A 22,303-nucleotide genomic window follows, 5' to 3' on the forward strand; every position below is an offset into this window, starting at 1 on the left:
GCCGGGTACATTATGGAAATGGCACAGAACAGCCTTATCGCGTCGTGCCAATTAATCTCGATGGATCTCTGTAGCAGTAGCAGCAGTGTCTTCATCGTTTTCCATCATCATAAAAGTATAATACAAAATTGTAATAGATTCCGTGGCCTTTCATGCCCTGCTCTAATACTGACCTCGGTTTTGTGTTCCCGTCCGCTTCCATTGCTAATGTCGAAGTCTTCGCTGCCGGCAGATTCAGGGGGAGGGGTGTAGGGAAGACTAAATTAATGGGGATTTGTATCAAGGACGGCGCTTTTTCATACGACAGGCTAGAGCTGGTCAAGTTTGAGTGTTTTCCTCTGAAGAGTCCTCGAAAACAACACAGGGAGAAACTGATTTGAATTCTGACATTGAGGAAGAATGTGAGTGATATGTTGTTGTTGTTTTTTTTTATCACCGCCTATACAGTGTACGTGCGGGTCGACGATGATACGCCCTTACATCCATAACGTGTATTCAGAATGCAACCAAATTCCTTGAAGGAAATGTTAATAGGAATTGTCGGTCTCTTGTGCATTTTTTTCCCAATGCGTTTCTGGTATACATTTTCTGGCTTGATGGTTTGAGAATGACTTTTCTTATATACAGCCCATTGGTGTATATTATTCCTGGGGGAAAATTAATGAGAAGGGGTGAAGGAAAAAGAGAGAAGAATGCAGGAGAAAGAGAGAAGAAGGGATGAGGAAAAAGAGTGGAAAGAACACACGACGGATTCGTCACAGTTCCAGTAAACCAGCAAGGAAATTTTTGACTTTGCTCATCAGGCGAAGTTTCCATTGTCATGCTTTTGCTTCTTTCATACATCGCTGTTAAACTTCCTTACCTTTCTGACTGTTGCTAATGCTAAACGTATGCATTCATATATACTCCAGCTTGTCTTGCATATCTATCTGTCTATATATATATACATTTATATATGCAACGTATTTCACTCATTTAATTAACATAATGTGAGTTATGGTGTTACTAATATGTACTTTATGTCGGTTCTTTCTTCTGTTTCCTCAACATTTGTAATTCTTATTCAACAAATGTGTACTTCCCTTTAGAATTAACGTTCATTTCTTTATTCGTTATGTGTACGCATTTAAACAGTTCTGTTGCAGTCACAGAAGATGCATGCACCTCATGAGCCTGTTTTACTTGATGTGAATCGTGCGAACAATAGTATGCATGTTCCTCGTGAGCATATTTTGTCAATATTGTGAACACTTACTGTTATTACTTTGCTCGGCATGTAACTTTTTTTTTTTTTTTTTTTTTTGTTGTTGTTGTTGCTGTCTGAATATTATATTTATTGTGGCGCGTGCCATTTATTTTGAATGTTATTGCTGATGCTAAAAACTTTTAATCTTTGTTTACTTTGCAGGCGTCGACGAAAAATGTATGGGCATATTTATGTAAATTATGCTATGCGTGATAGATATGGCCCATGGTTTTTTTTCCTGGTTTTATTTATTTTTTCGTACGTACACCTTCAGAAGAACGTTTGCATTGAAGACGACGCTCATTTCGAGCGCAGCATTTATGGACAAAGGGAAATAACTCGGAGAATACAGTTGTTTGCCAGAGAGTACGATTTCACTCCCTTGATGTACAGCCGATCGAATGGAATAAGGGTGGATAACGTCCCTTGCCATTTACGGTGTTCCAAACCTCTTCATAAGCGGTTATCGACATTTCTTTCTTTTTTCTTCTTTTTTTTTTTCATCATAATGTGTCGGCTGTGCAACGCGTATTTATGGTACACGGGCTGCACTGTACACTGCGATGTGCACGATTAAACAACGGTGTAAATGGGCGCAGATGAATAATATTTATTTCGTTTGATTAGAAACTGATACCCTAGCAAAAATACTTTAAATGCATTTTTTTGAAAGCAGAAGAAAATGAAAGCATAACCTTCAGAAACAACTGTTTCCGTTGTGTCAGTTCGTACACATCCATTCAGAACAAGGTAAACGGCAAATTTCAAGACTATACAGTCAAAACTACACTTTGTTTCTCGTCTCCTCCGGGGGGGGACGGGGGGGGGGGGGGGGGGGTATCGTGAGTTTGGGGGAACAGGGTACATGGAGGGTGGAAATATAGGTAAATATTTGAAATAGAAATGCAATTGAAGAAAGTTACTTAATAAAATTCAGACCATGAACACCTATTCATTCATGATTTTTAAGCACATTTGAAATAGGTGACGATTTAAAATCCTCTAGGCAGTTATGACAACAACAACAAAAAAAAACAACATTTTGATGTAATGCACTATCAGCTTTATCTACGGTTGAATTTTGATCCAGCTATGGTAGGGAAAAATCCCCCCATGCAGTAACAATACATTCCAACTCTGTCTTTTGCAGTAGAATTCTGATTTGTCAAACTTTTCTTTTGAATAGCCGATTTGTTTCACCATGAACAATGTGACTGCAATAAGTAATCATTGCGATTGTGTGTTCTTTAGCATATATGTGTTGTTCTGGCTCGTCGTGTAATATTTCGTGTTTTGTTTTTTTGTGGTTTTTTGTTTTTGTTTTTTAGTTTGTTTGTTTTGTTGTTGTTTTTGTTTGTTTGTTTGGTTTTGGTTTTGGGTTTGTTTGTTTTTTCAGATAAACTTCCGCCTACAAGGGGCAGCAACAAAAATCCCCACACCAGATGTATCAACTGTTAAGCAATATACACGTGTGTATGAATGCCCACAACACTCGCACACAACATTTTAAACATATGCGCAAGTGAGAAATGTTGATTTCACTCCTTCATCAAATTTCGTTTAGCCGAAGCTGAACGCGCATACCCATTCCTGAGGAACCAAATACAGTTTGCACGCACCTACGTGTCTGTATTCTATTCACAACTCAGTTCATACGTATTTTTATTATTCCGTATCAGTTTTGTTCCCTATCTCATTGCAATACCAACGAGGTTAATAATAAATAAAAATATTTTTAATTTTTTTTTAAATGAATAAAAAAAATATAAAAAAAATAAAAATATATATATATATATAATTATATATATATATATATATAACGCGTCAAATTGATGCGAGGCTTGTACTTGAAACTCAGCTTTGTCTTAGAATGCAAGCAGTTTACCAAATCTTCCCTTCACAGTTTGTCCTTGCGCTGCGAAAACAGCGTGTTGTTTGATTTTCTCCTATACAGTTACTGCTTTCTTTTTCCTATACTGTTACTGCTTTCTTTTTCCTATACTGTTACGCATTTAATGTTACTGCTTCTTTTTTTTGTGGTCCATTCATAACACGTTGTTCTTCTTGCTTTAGATGTGTGTGTGTGTGTGTGTGTGTGTGTGTGTGTGTGTGTGCGTGTGTGTGTGTGCGCGCGTGCATGCTGCTTACGTGTTGACCATGTTCTGGAATGTTTCGGTATAGTTGCAGCATTTTGTTGACTCTACAAGGAAGTGATGAGACAAATAGAAACTTTACCATACACCTTTTTGGATGACCATTGGCCATGGTCAGTAAATTGCTCAGGATCTCAGTCTCGTTTGGTTTATGCTCAAGACTTTTTTTTTTTTCTTCGAGTGGCTCCCACACTCCCCACCCACACACGCACGCACAGACACGCATGCACGCACGCACACGTACAATCAAGCACGCGCACAAACACACACACACACATGAACGCACGCACACACTTACGCACGCGCACACACACACACACGCGCGCAAAAACTCGCGCGTGCGCGGACACACACACGTACTGTGCGCTCGTCATTCGTTTCCAGTGTCATTCAATCAAATTTAATGCACTCACACATACACACTCAGACAGACATATAGCATTCAACGTGTATGACCGTTCTATTTATTTACCCCGCCATGTAGGCAGCCATACTCCGTTTTCGGGTGGTTGCATGCCGGGTATGTTCTTGTTTCCAGAACCTTCTGAACGCTGACATGGATTACAAGATCTTTAATGTGCGTATTTGATCTTCTTCTTGCGTATTCACACGAAGGGGGTTCAGGCACAAGTAGGTCTGCACTTTAGTTGACCTGGGAGATCGGAAAAATCCCCACCCTTTACCCACCAGGCGCCACCGAGATTCGAACCCGGAACCCTCAGATTAAGAGTCCAACGCTTTAACTATTTGGCTATTGCCTCCGTCGCTGCCCCGGTGTCCTTAAAATGCTATGGAACCTGTTTCTGTGTTTTTTTTCCTGTTATGTACTCTTCAGATTAGAGCTGTAAAGATCTTCTCTTTCACGGTTTATATAAGTCTACTGCATTGAGATATAGTAACTGCAGTGCAACATGCTTTATGTCCTAACTTCGCTGCCTCACGTATAATGATTCAGCCCCAGAGAGACACGTGGTTTTTGTTTGTTTGTTTTTCCTTTTCTGATGCAATGTTATTACCTCATTGATTTATTCATTGTTATCGCGTTTATATATATATATATATATATATATATATATATATATATATATATATATATATATTTTTTTTTTTTTTTTTTTTTTTTTAGCAATAATTCATTAACATGTTTTCTTGTGATGTATTGTTTTGGAGGTTTTCTGTTTTTTGTCGTTTTTAAAAGGAATGACCTCCGCTACATAGATGACAAGTGTTCATTTATGTTGCATCTTTCCTTTCTCAGTATTTTTTTTTCTTCTTTTTTTAATCATTGTTGGATGTATTTTGCCTAGTGTAGTTAACTTCGTTTTACATAGCTGTTGCTGGAAACTGCGAAAAAAACAACAACAACAACAAAAACAAACAAACAATAAAACAAACAAACAAACAAACAAAAAAAAACCCAACAACAACAAACAAACAAAAAAACCCCAAAAACAACCATTTGTGTCGCTTTACGTTCTTAACATTTTCCATTTGTTGTACCTGGTTCTATTGTTTTTTTAGATTTCACATTCCTTTTTACAGAATTCAGTATCCATACATAATTGAACTGTATTCTGTTGATATCGAAATAACTATTTGCAGTTCATTTCTGCATGAATACAGAGTTCCTTTAGTGTTTCTTCTTGACTTCGTTGATGGAAACATTATATTTGTTGTTGTTTTTTGTTGTTGTTTTTTGTTTTTTTTACAGAAATATTCATTGTTTCTTATTGCTTGTTTGTCGTACCTTCTTTAATTCGTGAACGGAAACAATGTTATTATTATTTTGTTGTTGTTGTTTTGTTTCTCTACGGGAATATTGACTGTTGTTTCTTACTACTTAGTTCATTGAGAGTGTGTGCGTATATCTTTCATGGTTTTGCACACACACACACACACACACACACACACACACACACATATATATATATATATATATATATATATATATATATATACACCCACACACACACACACACAACTCATCTGCCTGTATCTTTTTATGTTTAAAGCACAAAAGAAATCGGTTCCCTTTCCAGTCTTGGATGTCATTTTAAAGTTCAGTGAAATACGGTTTTGTCCAAGGAAAACAGTCATTGTTGTGGAAATGTATGCTAGTCTTTCAAGTCTTCCGTTGTGTGTAGCCTTTCTATGTGGTGTAGCTGGCTTCTATGGTGTAGCGAGTTAATTAGCACTGTGGCTTTTGTGCACTCTCATTATTATAGTCCGCAGCTGGTTAGCAAGACAGATGCCTTTCGTTTCTTTTTAAGTAATACAGAAATGTTTTTTGCAGGGTTTTTAATTGTCATGATGTTAATGGTTTTCGAAGCTTTTGTGCACATTTTCTTTTTCAGAGCGTGAAACGTTTTAAGACGTTGGAATATGTGCATATGAACGCATGTATGCACACGCATATACACGTGCACATACACACACACAAACACACACACGCGCGCGCGGGGAGGGGGGTAGGAGGGGGGGTTTTAATAAAGATGATTGCACCCACATGAAGCCAGACTTGATGTCATTCCAGGACAAACACCAAAAATCTGAGGGAACAAATCTGTTCTCATACACAGTGAACGAGTCCAGTTTTTATGCACACAAAAAACGTATGACTGTTAAAAACACAAACAAAATGGGGGGCGGGGGGGGGGGGGGGGGTCTCTAAAAGGTAATCGCCCCACATGAAGCCCGATTTCATGTCATTCCCACAGGACTACATGGAACGACAGAACCAGGAGGCCTCCCAGGCAGCCGCGGCCGCAGACAAGGGCGAGCACCCGGGTAAGGGGGGCGGCGGTCACGGGCAAGGGCCCCCTTCGGGCAAGCTGAGCCCCAACCTGCTGTCGCCGGACCACGCCGTCGCCACGGGCCACGGTGGGGAGGGCGGCGACGGCTCCAACCCCCGCTTGCACCGGGGGTCCTCGCTCAAGCTGTCCCGGAAGCGGGCCCGCTCCTTCGGCCCCCGCCAGAAGAGGCGTTCCCCCTTCACGCGCTCCGGCTCCGTGGACACGCCCATGCAGGGTGAGGCCGACGACGGAGGCGGCCACAGCCGACTGCAAGGCGCCAAGTCGGACAGCCTGGCCACGGCCTCCCCTTCCACCCTATCGGTGGCCGCCGCCTCCCTGGCCGTGGCTTTCGGGGGCCGAACTTCCAACGTGCTGCAGGTGCCCGACTCCAAGCTCGGTTCCGGTTCCGGCGCGCGTGCTGAGAGCCCCACACTCAAAGAGGGTCGTCAGAAGGCGGACAAGCGTTCCAAGTCCTCTTCCCTCAGCCCACCGAGACGAGCACCTCCGGACAGCAAGGAGCCGTTGTCGGCTAAAGGTGGTGCTGGTGCTGGTGGTGTTGGTGTGAGTGGTGGTGCTGGTGGTGGTGGCAGGAGGGAGTCTTTAACTAACGTGGATGTTCATGTGGCGGGCAAGGCCCCCTCCGGTCGCAAGCAGAGTCCTAGGCCCAGGCCCAATACCACCACCACCACCACCACCACCATCAGTCCCCACCTGCAGGAGAGCGGAGCTGACAGTGACATCAAAGTGCCCAGAGACACCGACAGGTTGCAGCTGCCCTCCTCACCACCACCCTACTCTGACACCAACGGTTCCTGGAGCACCGAGTCCCTGCTCGGGGACAGTGAGGTCAACCTGCTGCCTTCCCCTGACCTCGCGGCGGACGGTGGTCACCTCGTGCAACCCCTTCACCTCCTGGACTGCAGCCAGCGGCCTGTCTTTCACCAACAAGTGCCCCCACGCGCCCTCTCCCTCCAGCAGGGCCGACCCGCGGGTCAGCAGCCGGAGGGCGGGGATCACGGAGCAACAACAGCTATGCAAGTCGGCGGCCTGCCCAAGGACTCCGCGCCGCTCGGAGCGTCGCACCCAACTGCCGTGTCGGCGGCTTCCCGGGATGTGACAGACTCTGCTGGCAAGGGGCGGGCGGAGAAGAGGAAGAAGCAGGAAGTGGAGCGAGGCAGGGGGAGGAGCAGGGACGGGGTGTGCACCGGTCTGGAGCCGGGGCTGCGAGCATTGACTCTGGACGGGCTGGTGGGGGCCACGGGCATCTCAGGAAACTACAAGGACGAGGACGGGGAGCTGCTGGCGAACGAGGTGGACGTGACGATGGAAGACGAGGACCTCGTGTCCGCACAGACACAGTCACAGGCCCAGCAAGGCTACCTGTCGACCCTACATGGTGAGGAGGACGGGGGCGTGGTGGTTGGAGTTGGGGTGCGGCCAACCGCTGCCCAGTACGGGATGTCCAGCACGGAAGAGCTGCTGATGGGGCCGGAGGAGGATGTGGAGAAGGAGGAGAGGGAGGGGGAGGGGGTCTCCCCGATGGGGAGCACGGCGCCGCCCACGCCGGTCAGCGTGGAGGTTCTGCGGCGCAACAGGAACAAGCGGGGCTCGGCCGGCTCCCCGTCCCAGTCCAGCACGGGCAGCGGCGGCCGCTGCCAGAAGAGGGGCTCCGTGACTCTGCAGGGCGGCAAGCTGAAGACCCCCACCACCCCGCTGTCCTGGATGGTGCTGCACTCGCCGCTGGCGCGGATCGAGAGCTTCCACAGTGACGAGTTCGAGCTGTTCAACTCGTCCGACAACGACTCTGCGGATCAGTGTGAGGGGGGCGCTTCGGCCTCCCCCCTGTCCGCCAGCACGCCCACCCTGCCCTGCTTCGGCTACAAGCTGGGCAAGGCCAGGAAGAAGCTGCCCAAGCTGAAGTCCGGCGCTTCTGCTACCACTGCCACTTCTGCTGGTGCTGGTGCTGCTGCCGACCCGGGGGGACCCGAGGTGAAGGCCGGCAAGAAAACCCTCAACGGCAGCAGCGACGCGGGCAAGATCCACACGGCTTCACCTCAGTGAGTGGCTGGAACTTTCTTTCTTTTTTTCTTCTTTTATTCCGTACACGTAAGCCTTTGAATTGATTTTGGTAAGTTCCTGAACGTTTTCGTATTCTGATGTGGTGGCGTTGATGTTGATTTCAAGCTCAGCTGAAATACTTCATTGCTCTTTCAATCAGTGCCTTAAAAAATAAGAAAAATGAAGAAGTGAAGTACATCTTCATGTAAAAATAGAAATCCAGCTCTTTCTATATCTGTCTCTCATTCATTTAGAAATGACCAACGTGTTTGGCCATGTCTGTCCCCACGAGAAATGGGGAGAAAGTGTGGTCGTTCTTGCGTCACACTTTCAGTTGCGAGACAGCGTGAGGAGTCTTTTTTTTTTCTTTTTTTTTTTTTTAATTTCAGACATTTCCTATGTCATTGTGGTTGGTTTCCTGCATTTACACAACACAAATATTTGAGGGAAAATGCGAGAGAAAAAATGAAGAGAGAGTTTGGGGACGGCGACAAAGACGATCATGATAATGACAGTGACGTTGGTGGAGGCTTCGACAGTGATGACGCCAGATGATTTTAATTGCGCGCTCGCGCGCGCGCCCGTGTGTGTGTGTGTGTGTGTGTGTGTGTGTGTGTGTGTGTGTGTGAGTGTGTGTGTGTGTGTGTGTGTGTGTGTGTGTGTGTGTTTGGTCTGCTCGGTTTCCTTCTTTGACTGTAATATTCTAAGATCGCGTTCTGGGTGTTTTATCTGAGATCGAAAAGCTACTTTGAATGAGACATTACACACGAATGGATACTGATGTGGATATATGAATAAGGGTGAAATTAATTAACATTTCAGTTAAATCAGTGTGACAGAAAATGGGAGCATCACAATAAAATGTGGGCATCACATCAAACATCAAAACTTGAATTAGTCCCATTTCCGCGCTCCCTACGCGAGTGTATAGCTATTTTATCACATTTATGTAGAAAGACGTTTCATTTCGATGTTCTTCCCAGCATCCGTCGGGGTCACGTCTTTCTGTTCGACTTACACACACATACAATTCTGTTGCCTGCTGTGATTTTCAAAGCTCAGTTTGAATTTGGTGCATTTTCTGATCCGTCTCATGCAAAATGCCATAAATATTAGTCCATTCCAGTGTCATGACTGTGTATGTCTTCGCTAAAGCCATGATAATTGTCATCATGGTCACAGCTGAAAAGAGGAAGCGTGGAAGGGGAGAGCGACCACGCTTTCTCCTAATCCAACGCTTTATCGTAAGGTGAAAGAAAACGCGTGCGGTTGCGAGAAAGCATGGGCTGACAGAGCCGTTTCGGCATGGCAGTTTTTACTTTGAAGGAAGCACTTTACTCCGATGTTCCTGACTCCACCTAGGTGTGAATGGGTACCTGACGTCGGTTTGAAAAGGTTTAAAAGCAGCAGGGAGGAGAGGATTTGGTGCCACCTACCTGTGCCGAGCCGTAGACACAGTGAAAATGAATTAATTGAAGTCTTCAGCCATAAAGTGCTATGGGACTAATGACCTCTACAGCCATAAAGTGCTATGGGACTTTTCACTTTTTGCTGCAGAGATGCCTCTTCTCTTCTTGGAAAAAAAAAAGTTTCATAATTTCAGTGATTCATCATTACAATGACGATGCAAATTTCAACCCCCGAAAAGATATGGTTCAGGTGCTAGTCTTTCAAATGAGACGATAAAACGAGGTTCCGTGTGCAGCATGCACTTAACGGACATAACAGAAGAGAACCCACGACAACTGTGGTAGCCCTTGGTAAAATTCTGTAAAACAAAATCCACTCTGATAGGTAAAAAAAAGTATTTTATAGACTTTGATCAGTAAATAAATACACTTTCAAACAGAAAAAAGCTGCACTGTAGCGACGCCTTATCCCTGGGTTGAGCATCTCGAAATTCATACAGAAAAAATGTGTTGGGCAAAGAGAAATACAATACATTGCAATACGATATGATACAGTGCGATACGATACGTTATGATACGATACGATACGATACAGTGCAATGCAGTACAGTGCAATACAATACGATACGTTATGATACGGAACAATGCAATCCAGTACAGTGCGATACCATACGATACGTTAATATACGGTACTATGCAATGCAATGCAGTGCAATACAATACGATACGTTATGATACGGTACTATGCGATGCAGTGCAGTGCAATACAATACGTTATGATAGGGTACTATGCGATGCAGTGCAGTGTAATGCAATGCAATACGTTATGATACGGTACTATGCAATGCAGTACAGTGCAATGCAATACGATACGTTATGATACGGTACTATGCAGTGCAATGCAGTGCAATACAATACGATACGTTATGATACGGTACTATGCAGTGCAATGCAGTGCAATACAATACGATACGTTATGATACGGTACTATGCAATGCAGTACAGTGCAATACAATACGTTATGATACGGTACAATGCAATGCAGTACAGTGTAATACGTTATGATACGGTACTATGCAATGCAATGCAGTACAATACAATACGTTATGATACGGTACTATGCGATGCAATGCAGTACAATGCAATACGTTATGATACGGTACTATGCGATACAATGCAGTACAATACAATACGTTATGATACGGTACTATGCGATGCAATGCAGTACAATACGTTATGATACGGTACTATGCGGTGTAATGCAGTGCAATACAATACGATACGTTATGATACGGTACTATGCGATGCAATGCAGTACAATACAATACAGTATTAATGACAGTGACGCTGCAAATTTCACCCACCACACACACACACCCACACCCAGCAAAAAGGCCCAGTTCAGGTGCTAACAGTGTGGGCTGTGTGCTGGTGTTGCAGCTCGGAACCTACCGCTGCTGATCCTCTGTTAAGTTCCGGTGGAGACTCGGACCACCTGGACGACTCTGGAGACAAGTCCATCCCGGCCGGCAAGGCTAAAGTTCACCCAGGTGAGGTGGTGTGAGAGAGGGCGATGGGGGTAGGAGTGGCGGCGAGTGGTTTGGTGGGGGGCAGGTGTTTGTAGTTCTGGTTATGGGTTTTGTGGATGTTCTGAATGAATTTCCTGCTGGGCGCAGTGGTTGACATTCTTCTTGGTGAAGGGGGGCGGGGGGGGGGGGGGGTGTGCAGACTGTATTTAGTTCCAAGGTTATGAAAACACTATATTACCACAAAGATAGACTTACATGACGGCTTGTATGGAGGCTACACATGCACATACTTGAATACATCTTTTTTCTTCTTCTTCTTTTTTGTTTTTGGTGCGCATTCATTAACGCACACTCTCACACGCACAAGTATACACTTACACATATTCACGCACGACATTCATGCACATCGTCAAACTGGCTGTCGGATTGTTTTGGCTCTTGTTCTGTTTGTTTTTGTTTTGGGTTCAGTTTTCAAGGAAATAGAATAACGGTACAGAAGATTAAGTTCCTTTACGAACACCACAGTACAAAAGTTTACGTTTTGTACAAAGTCACGGACTTTTTACACTTCCGTGTAATAAATCATTAAAGCCTTTTTTTCAAGATAAATGCTCTTCTGTGCCTTTGCCATTATAAAAGAGTTGCCACAGATTGTAAAGAATACACTGTTCATATATTTTGTTGATATGCTTGATAACGGACATCATTCGTTAAATTAATGGCACAGAAGGGAGAAGATAATGAAGAAAAAATAAACACAGAAAAAAAAACACACAAGAAAACGAATGGATGTTTCAAAACATCCTTTTTTTTTTTTTTTTTTTTTTTTTTTTTTGTGACCCACCACCAAGATGTTACCGATTTTGTGTTACAGAAGATATTTTTGTATGAAAGGTAATGTTTGTAATTCAGCATTTGACGCGGAGGATTATTTCTGTGCAAATGCAGGAAAGATTTTTCTTAATTCAGCATTTGTTGCAGAAGATAAAGAATGCGAGAAGATGCTGCTGAAAACCGAAGCCAAACCAGCTGTGTGCAACAACGTCATCACTCAGCAACCCAGGAGACAAGTCCAGCAGGTTCGTCTCTCTGTTCCTCGCCTTTTCGTCGTTCATGTTTTTTCTTTGCCAGGTTTGGTTCCAGATGTTCCATCAGTCTGTTCTTGGGAGTGTTCTGTGTACAGTTCTGCTTCAGTTCACTGGACAGTTTGGGTTTTTTTCTGTGTCCTATTGTGAAGTAATGTTGTTGGGTCTTTTATATTATTATGATTATTATTGTTGTTGTTGTTGTTTTTATTGTTATTATTATTTGTTTTGATATTTTTTAAGAACATCATTTTTGAAAGGAAGTTATGTATGACGTGTATGTTACAGGAACAGCAAATGTCATGAAGAGGTATCAAAAATAGCACCTCAGTAACTCAGTACTTTCTTTTATTTTATAAACACATGTGCTTGCGTGTGTGCGTGCGCTGGTGAGCGCTTGTGTGTATGAAAATGCGCATCTGCAAAATATCAGACATGTGCTTTATTATTAAAAAAAAAGCAAAAATTTTAAATTCGCCTTTCTTCCCAAATTTCACTTTGTATCGTTACATGCTGCTGTCATGTGTCACTATGGGTGGGTGGTTGTCACGATGGTCTTTAAGGATCTGGGATGCTTCAATTGTCTCTGCAGAGTGTTGGCACCATCGACATCTCTGTCCTCTCCTAACCGCTGTGAAGCACAAAGATCACCTAAGTGAATACTCCTTTGTTGTTTTTGAATGATTATGTTCAAATTAACAAAACGTTCAGGACCACTGCAGGAAAGTGTGTATGTTTTATAAAAAAAAACAAAACAAAAAAAACACAACATATGGAACAAAACTGAGAGATGATCAAAATTGTGCAGACCGCATGTGGTTTACCACTGGCTTCTCACTGAACACACTGACGGCTGTTTCTGGCACTTGTGAACAGCTTGATTAAAGCTTTCCTTCCCGAAAACTGAGTATGACTTCCTGCAAGGTGGGGTGGGGGATAAAAACGGTCATACACGTAAAAGTCCACTCGTTCACTACAAGAGTGAACGTGGGAGTCGCAGTCCACGAGCGAAGAAGAAGATAAAAGTTTTCGAAAAAACATGTTTGGTTTTTTTTGTTTTTTTTTCTTTTGTCAAACATTAACACTTATGCAGTGGATTGTAAACGGTTGCTGTGTTTCTTTTTCATTGAAAAGGATAAACGTGCACGTGTAAGAAACGTTTCTGCTTATGAGTGGTGCCCACTTCACTGGCTGCTTTTATTACGGTTTGCCGATAAGTTCGTTTTACTTCACCATGCAGCCAGGAAGAAAATTCTGCTAGTTCAAAGCTTTCTTAAACTTTTGGAGTGAACATTGCAATTAGCTGGGCGAAAATACAGACAGAACACAGCCGTTTGTTTTGGACAGTTTGCTTTGACCAGCAAAGACTCGTGCTACGATAATGAACTGTCACTATATATTTCTTACAGATTGAATGTGCCGTCATTTCCGCTTGGAACTGACGGTATTTTAATCCACTCAGCCCATGGGAGTTTACGGCCTTAGTAGGCTTCCCGGTCATATTGATGCGGAAAAAAACCCGCTGAAATATATACACTGAAATCAACTAAGGTTTTTACCCTCCACACTGATACGTGTGGACACAACCGGAAATACTCTGGAAGTGAGTTCTCTTTCCTTGTGGTTTATACATACGCAGGAACGTGAAAATAATGAAACAAATTTTAAAGCCAGAGCAGTGTTGGGGCGCAGGCTTGACCAGTTTTAGAGTGTGTGTTTTGGTTGGTGTGGGGATGTGTTTTCGAAAAAAAATACTATATCTGGGTTTGCAGGCAGCATCTCTCACATTCACTCAGTTTCAATGAGTGGGGCTTTTTTTCCGCATGTGTGAACGTTTTAGCCTGCAATGTAGGCCGCCATCCTCCGTTTTTTTGGAAGTAATTTTCTCTTATTTAAAAGCCAGACAAAAAAAATTCAAAGGCTCGAGTGTTTTCTAAGAAATGGGACTTACATGCGCCACGCTGATGTAACACATTTTTGTTTCAGTGAAACTGCTGGGGTTAACTTCACATTCTGTTCCAGTTATTAACGCAATGTGTGGTCGGCTGGGTTTCAGGCACCAACGATGATGATAAAGACAACAATGATAAGTTCAATGAAACTGCTCGAGTTAACTTCACGTTATCTTTTTGTTATTATGAATGTCGGCTGGGTTTCAAGCAACGAAGATGATGATAAGGACGATAATGATAACAATGATGATTATAATAGTGATTGTGTTCTAGTTGGTCATGTACCGCTCCTAGCTGCCCTCCTGATATGTGCATGTTGATATGAAGTCGAGTCGACAGGAAGGTGCCATTCCGCTGATCTTTCCGAGACAAAAGAGTTCTGTAGTGTCCTGTTTCTGTTTCCAAACACACAAATGTGGTTCTTTGTAGTTCCAGAAGAAAACTCCAAGAACGAAAATTCATTAAAAGCATCAGCCGTAAAACTAGACTGCAAAGTACATGGCGTTTACGTTCAATGGCTGCTAATGTCCTGTTGCGTTTCTCTTGTCTTATTCCGGGATTTTAAACGCATTTGAATGATATGCTTTGTTGTTCATTGTCCATTGCAGAGACAGCTGGTGTTTTAGACTATTTGTGCTTTGGAAGAAGTTATTTCAGAGTAAACTTATTGCACTGTGGTGTTTTTGTATGTTTGTGTGTGTGTGTGTTTTTCTTTTCTTCATGTTTTTTAAAATTTTTTGTATTGAGTGGTAACACTTTTTTTCTTTGTGTGTGTGTGTGTGTGTTTTGTGTTTTTCTTTTTTTCATGTTTTTTTAAAATTTTTTTGTATAGAGTGGTAACACTTTTTTTTACGTCAAAGAAAAAATCGTATGTTGATATGACAGCATTAGCAACAGTGTTTTCGTGTAGTTTTGTCACCATATTTGTGTTTGTCATACGGCTTCGTGGCTTTCCCAAGCCTCAGACACAGGTAAATCCACTTATTCAAAATGTCTACACATGTCAGCACCCTTTTGTCATCTATTGTCCTGCTACTGTGTGTATAGCTCATCTAAACTAACGAACGGAATTCCTGTCTGCTTTGACTGCTCTGCGATTCCCATGTATGACTGTGCTTAATGGGGAAGAGATGACAAGTGAACGATGTCAGAGTTATAGCAGTTTGTCTGTACATGCCACTCTTGGAGTCTACTCGTTGCTGGATTGCTTGCTTGCTTGTTCCCGGCCCTCTCAAGTTGCATTGTGTTTCTTGGAATGGTAACATATATAACTGTCATCCAACATACATGCTGTGCCACACTTGACATTATTTATTTCCAAAGCACTCCGATGAATGAAGCGTTTTTATTTTCACCTGTTGCAGATGATAATAGTTCCAGTCACGTGGGTTTATTTTAGCATGTGAACATTTTATTCTGTCTGTATGCCATGGAACGTGTATATCTTATGGAATGATACTTTTGGTCCATATGTTTCATATCAATTGTTTAGTTTGCATGAACAGTTACGTGAATTATTTCAAGCACATTGAAGCCTATGTTATCAGTGTTTTAAACTGCGTTTATACTGACTGACTGACTGCTCACTATGGATTCGGTCTTACTCACATGGAAGATGAATGTATTGTGGGCTAATACCTGCTCAAAAAAGACTGGTTCACTTGTTTTGTGTTTTTTTTTTTCTGGGAGGGCGTATAAATAATTATGATTTTCTACGTTCATTGAAACAGGGGTTCAGTTATTCACCGTCAAAAAACAAAAACAAAATCAAATTGAAAAGTTTACATGAGACAGTGAATCAAACTTTGCCTTTTACGTGCTGTTTTTGTCTTTGATTCTTTATCACGTCACGTCACGTCACAGAAGTCGTATTCGTCTTCACTAAGTTTTACAGTGATAACCTACCATTAAGAATAATGCAAAATGTACACTTGGTGCACACTGATTTTCAGGTGTGTTTTTTTCTTTATACTTAATATGGAGCAAATTGTCACTTGGCAGTAATACTTTGTTATAGTGACAGGCACAAAGTGTCTTTTGGCAAGACGAAACCTAATTATGTCCTTTCCTAGCTTCTGGCATGTGGAATAATAGTTATATGATAACCATAGCAATAGAGCATGAACATCGCACTCTGTTTCCAAACTGGCTGTTTTAAATAAACCTACCCCTTAACCCTTTTATCTCTTTTTTTAAATTTCATGTTCCTTTACTTTTTAATTGCAGATAGATGTGTTTGCATTACTGTTTACAAACCAGCAATATAGCCCTATCCCACGTCTTCCTTTTGTTTACTGATCCGTTTTGTATTTCTTTTAGTATATATACTTGTATTCACGTAGTTGACGAACTTGAACAAAGTGAAATATTCTTACGATATGCTGTTATACACTAAGTGCATCATATATATCGATGTGGCTATTTGGCAGATTCAGCAAGACGTAGATAGCTGCATTATATTAAACACGAGTTTAAGTTAAAGTCGGGATTTTGGGTGTAAATATTTTAATACTACCGATCCTCTTTGTGATATCATTCTGAATAATAATTATTCCCTGGGTGCGTCTTTGAAAGGGTTGCTCAAATTTCCTGACCAACACTTCACGTGTCCGTTGTTTTCCTCCGGTTGTTGACGCCTGGATATATTGTCCAAGGATTATGGTCCATGGAGAACCGGCTTGTCACACATCTTGACCCTATGTATGCATTATAATATTCTTGTATGATTACGCGTCGTGCTAATGATATCACCGAAAGGGATCAGTAGTCGAGCAAGAATGTATTTCTTTTAATCGGCATTATCTTTATTACATTAACGAAACTCGCCATCAACTTTAACGCAGATATGTCAAAAGTATAATTTTCGTGGAATTTATGAGGCCAACCAACTTCAGCGTGTCATTTCATGCACACAGTCTGCCACACAAACTGTTTCTCTGTTTCTGTCTCTCTCTCATAACTTCAATCACCACAAGCGCGCACGCAGACCCAATGTCACCACTAATCTTAAGACATGGATTTGTTGTTGTTGTTGTTTGTGGACAGGGGATAGAGAACCGCGATGATCCATGAATAACGATAATGCTGCAGGGAAGGGCGGGGGGGGGGGTAACAAATATTTGTGAGAGCTGAATTTTGGAAAAGAACTTTGGTTTCACTGGTTTCTGTGTATACAGTACAATCATGACTAGGGATGGGAACAGAATCGTTACTAGGACCACACTAAAATAAATTTTTAAAAAGGGTAGTAATTCCTTCAAGCTTGTTCAAGCCGCTATCCCCACCTCCTGTACACTACATCTATTTTATTTTCATTTTTCGTTGCAGAATTCGATAAGCAACTGCCGGCCGGCCTCTGACGCACTGGACCCCACCACCACCTCCACACCCACGTTGGTGGGGGGTGTTGGGAGCGTTGGGGGCGGAGGTGGGGTCGGGATCGGCGGGGGCGGGGGCGGGGGCGGCGGCAGCAGCGCCAAGTCCCCTCCCTGGAAACGCAGTTTTGTCTATTTTTTGAAGCGGAAGAAGCCCAACCCGCGCTGCAGCAACAACAACAACAACGACTGCGCCTCCTCACCCATGCTGCCCCCCAACAACCACCACTGCTCCCAAGGCTCACCGGCCAAGGGCAAAGGCGGGGACAGCAACCACGGGCCCGCGGCGCTGTCGGCCAAGGCCGTGCCCCTCCACGCTTCGGAGCGGGCCGGCGACTTCCCCGGAAGTGGAGGTGGTGGTGGTGGTGGTGGGGGCGAGGTGGTGGTGGGCGGCCTGGGCAACTGCAAGTCGCGCCTCTACGTGCCTGCCTCTGAGACCAACCTGTCAGGTGAGCTGCGATGATGATGGTGATAATAACAGATAGAATGTCTTTTCTATTGTGTCTTTATTAACCAAATGTATCGGGTAGGTACTTGATACAAACGTGAATATGAAATTATATACAATTACAAATGGATTTTAGACACATGTGCAGCATATCCAAGTAAATGCCTGTGCATGCACACGTTCACTCACGCGCGCGCACATACACACAGCATGCCAACGCCTGTGCTCACTACTAGCTCCACCGTTAAATAGTTGCAAATAGTGGTAATAACATAATCGTAACAATAATCATAATATCTGGCCCCTAAATAACTCCCTTTGAGTCTTTTGGGTATATGGAGTCGCTCTAGTTCCACCCACCATGTATCCCCAAAGATTTATCTCGTTGTCGTTTTATTGCGTTTTTTTTTTAATGAAAATATTCCAATGGGAAAGGGGGTTGGTGCTATAATATAGGGAATAATGTGGAGGAAACAACATGGCCTGCCATGAAATAACTCTAAGGAGAGTGTTTCTGGGATGATTCCAGTGGAGTCAAGACAGTTGCTTAGAATCATTTCCAAGTGCTACACTGTCTGGTGTACAGATACGTAATGTAATATCGCACATAAGGTCTAGTCACTCTTTTATTTTTTCAAAGTGTTTGTAGATTTAAATAGACGCTTCTGAACAAAAGAAAGCTGAAACCTTGGACGACAATTACTCTTATGACTGACTAGCGATTCTTTATCCACACAACTGTGTGATGCAGCTATTGTTCGCATCTTTCTGTCTGATTTTTTTAAAATGTGTCTTGATCCACCGAGTCCCCAGAATACTGACCGTGCGCAAGAAGAAATATATTTCAGTCTTTTTTATGTTACTATATTTAGACATGTTTCATTGCTGCTGCTGTTTATTTATCAAAACTGTCGACGTGTGTGATAATATACGGATGCAAACCCGGTTGCAATGTGTGGATGATGAATTTTGTTTACACATACTGGTGATTGCAGACATTTTGTTAGAGTATCGATTTTTGTTTGTTTTTAACATGTGAGTGTTATCGCAGGTGCGGATGACGCGTGCTCTAACACCTACCTTGTTCTTTAGGTAGACTGCTTAACCTCCAGAGCGCACCTGGAGGGGAAGGAGGGGAGGGTTGAAAACGGTTGATTGCATCATATTTCGCAATGTCTAAAACAGTAGATTTACATGTTTCACATTGTCTGCAACAGTGGATTGTCATGTTTCGCATTGTCTGCCTTGGTGGTGGTGGTGGTGGTGGTGGCTGACAGAAGGTCCGGAGTTCCAGAGCAGTTACCCCGCGGCACCCACCTCACCTGACGCCGGCCTGGGGGCCCGGGTCTTTGATTTCACGCTGCTGAACGACTCCCCCAAGGGCAGGCCCTGTCTCTTGTCCTGGCGCCCTTGCGGGGACTGTGCCCATAGCGATGTGTCCTCAGAGGATGTAAGTCCCGCCCCGCCCTGCCCCCTTGCTCACTGTTAGTGGCTCTGTGGAACGTGAAGGCATTGTCCCATCCGTGTCCTGCCTGCTGACTGTAGTTTTGTGGGGAGGCTTGCTTCTGTGTTGTTTCACGTTTCCCCCCTTAGTTCGTGCAACATTGTTGGGAGTTGTAGGTCGAGCACTGTTCCTGCAGGGGAAAACTTTTGTGTCGTACGAGTGTATGTATTACAGTGATAGCATTTTCCACGCGTTAGTAACTTTTGTGTTTAAGCCCTGCATGTGCGGTGAGTTATTCCCTAAATCCTTGCAGTCAGGAACTCCCTTTTTATCATGTTGTTCCGTTCCCGTGGAATGCTGGTCACAGAGTTTGTTCGTTCGTTGTTTTAAACCCTTGTTCGTTGTTTGGGAACTAGAACCATGTTTGATAACCCAGATCTCGTGTTATAGTTGGAGGTCCACGCTTTTCCGCATGTTTATTCTGCATGCTTGTTGCATTGTGGTACTCCAAGTTTGTGGGGGGGGGGGGGGGGGGGGGGTTCCTTCCCTAATTTCTTCATGAAAAAAATGATCGACAGGAGAAAAGACGTCATGTATGTTATCTGCACCTGTGTTGAAACATTACCGTAAAAAATGGTACCATTATTTTTTCATGTGTTATCCGTTGTAGTTTGTTGTTTTTACGTTGTGGAGATTTTGAAACCTTGTCCACTTGAATACAGTGCATCGTTATTTTATTGTTTGGTGTGTGGCAATGGTCTTTTCAAGTATCTTGGTCTTCTCACCGCATGTACCCGATGGCATTGTTTTTTGCGAGTTTGTTGGAATGTTGCTTTAGTTGAAACAAGTCACGAAGGAGTGGATGCTACAGAGTTGACTGCTGATGATCGCTTTTACTGGTTTAGATATACCTACACCCTTTATGCACTTGTGGCACTGATCTTAAGAAGGAAAATAATGAGAGGGTAAGTCTGTCAGAACCAGCACTGAATTGTTTCCTTCCTTCCCTCATTAAATAAAATGATGGTGTTTACTTGTCACTTGCGTTGGTTTCGTTTTGCATTTTTATGAAATAATTTGTCATAATATGAAATGACCTTCACCCGCGTGTCAGCGCTCAGACTGAAATAATGTTGGACACAGTCGTTGAAAACGTGTAAGCAGTGTCTTCACCCACATGGCTTTGTGGTTGATGATCACTGTAAATCAGTGAGTAATTTGCTAATTTGATCAGTGCCTGAATCGTGATGACTGAAACATCAAGAACTTTTGTTTAGCGTTAGAAATAAAGTAGACAGATCTTTCATTTCCTACATTTACTGGTCATAACCTGTTGTTATAAATACGATATCGACCATGGTGCTAATCTGACCATCTCAGTCTTCATGTGTAGTGTCCATGTCATTAACATAAAAGTGTCAAGTCAGTGAAATTGACTCATCCAACAGCTCAAACATAAACAGCCCCTTCAATCCACTCCATACTTCCACACCTTCTAGATCAAGCAAGCAAGATAAACAGAGCAGACGACCTCTCCGCTTCCTGAATGTAAACTGCTACTCTATTGTCGGCAAGGTAGCCGAGTTCAGCAACCTGGTCCAAGCCATAAGACCAGACATCATTGTCGGTACAGAATCATGGCTGACCCAGTCCCACAAAAACGCTGAAATCTTCCCCAGGGGCTTCGCCATCTATCGCAGAGACAGACCACCAGGTGAATGGGGTAAAGAGAGTGGGGGAGGTGTCTCAGAAGACCTGACTTCCCACGAGATGCCTGAACTCTTTGCAGGTTACGAAAACCTCTGGGTGAAGATCAGAATGAAAGGACGGGGCACACTGCTTAGTCTGCTGCTTCTACCACCCCCACACAGAGTATGCTGAGAGCATGAATGCATTTGTGAAGTCTGCCCGACTTGCTTCCAACTCGTACAGGAACGCCATCATCGTTGCCGGTGGCGATTTCAATCTACCAGGCTGGCACTGGCCCACCAAGACACTAAAAAATGGATGCACCAAACCAGAAATTCATCGACAGTTCATGGACGGACGCCATCAATGATGTAGGCTGGGAGCAGATGGCAATGGAACCAACAAAAGAGAGCAACACCCTGGACTTGTTCCTCACAAACCACCCCAACCTTGTCCCAAGAACCGAAACGCTCCCTGGTATTGCTGACCATGACACAGTGTACATGGAACTGCAGATCCATCCCCCAAAGAAACGCCAACCCCAGCGACTCATTCCCATCTACACAGGAATGTAAGGAGCCACTAAGAGAGGCAGTGCAGAAGATGAATGATCACATCATGAGCACCTTTGACGAGAAGAGCAATGTTGAAGTGTGGACTGAAATGCGCACTGACCTGAGTCAAGCCCTCTCAGATCACGTCCCCCTTAAGCAAACAAGATCCAAGCCAAGCCTCCCCTGGGTTGACTATGAGACCAAGAAACTCATACGCAGACGAGACGAGTCCATAAACGCATGAAGAAAAACGGAGATGAGGCCCTCAAACAGGAATTCAAGGCACTCAAGCGCCTCATCCAGAAACGTCTACGTCGCGCCTACTGGAGACACGTAGAAGGCCTGATCTCTGACGAAGGAGAAAACCAGACCACCTCCAAGAAGAAGTTTAGGAGCTTCATTAAAGCAAGAAGAACAGAAAGAGTGGGCGTCTCTCCACTTAAAGAAGTCGGGAAACTCATCTCCAACCCCAAGGAGCAAGCCCAGATCCTGAACACCCAGTTCCACTCAGTATTCAGCCCCAAACACACCATTACAGCTGAAGAGTTCGAACAGCAGTGCCCCCCTGGA

General features: G+C 43.4%; 1 protein-coding gene across 1 annotated transcript in view; it reads left to right on the top strand.

Moving 5' to 3' along the window:
- LOC143294921 (uncharacterized) overlaps positions 1 to 22,303 on the top strand; it is a 443,787-nt gene that overhangs the window by 416,434 nt on the left and 5,050 nt on the right. The window contains exons 13-17 of the mRNA XM_076606436.1: positions 6,117 to 8,248; positions 11,099 to 11,208; positions 12,172 to 12,266; positions 17,744 to 18,047; positions 19,324 to 19,496. Of these exons, the coding sequence (XP_076462551.1) occupies positions 6,117 to 8,248; positions 11,099 to 11,208; positions 12,172 to 12,266; positions 17,744 to 18,047; positions 19,324 to 19,496 (2,814 nt within the window). The remainder of the gene's footprint in view (positions 1 to 6,116; positions 8,249 to 11,098; positions 11,209 to 12,171; positions 12,267 to 17,743; positions 18,048 to 19,323; positions 19,497 to 22,303) is intronic.

This window comes from Babylonia areolata, chromosome 20 (assembly GCF_041734735.1).
Source record: "Babylonia areolata isolate BAREFJ2019XMU chromosome 20, ASM4173473v1, whole genome shotgun sequence".
NCBI classification, from domain to species: domain Eukaryota; kingdom Metazoa; phylum Mollusca; class Gastropoda; order Neogastropoda; family Buccinidae; genus Babylonia; species Babylonia areolata.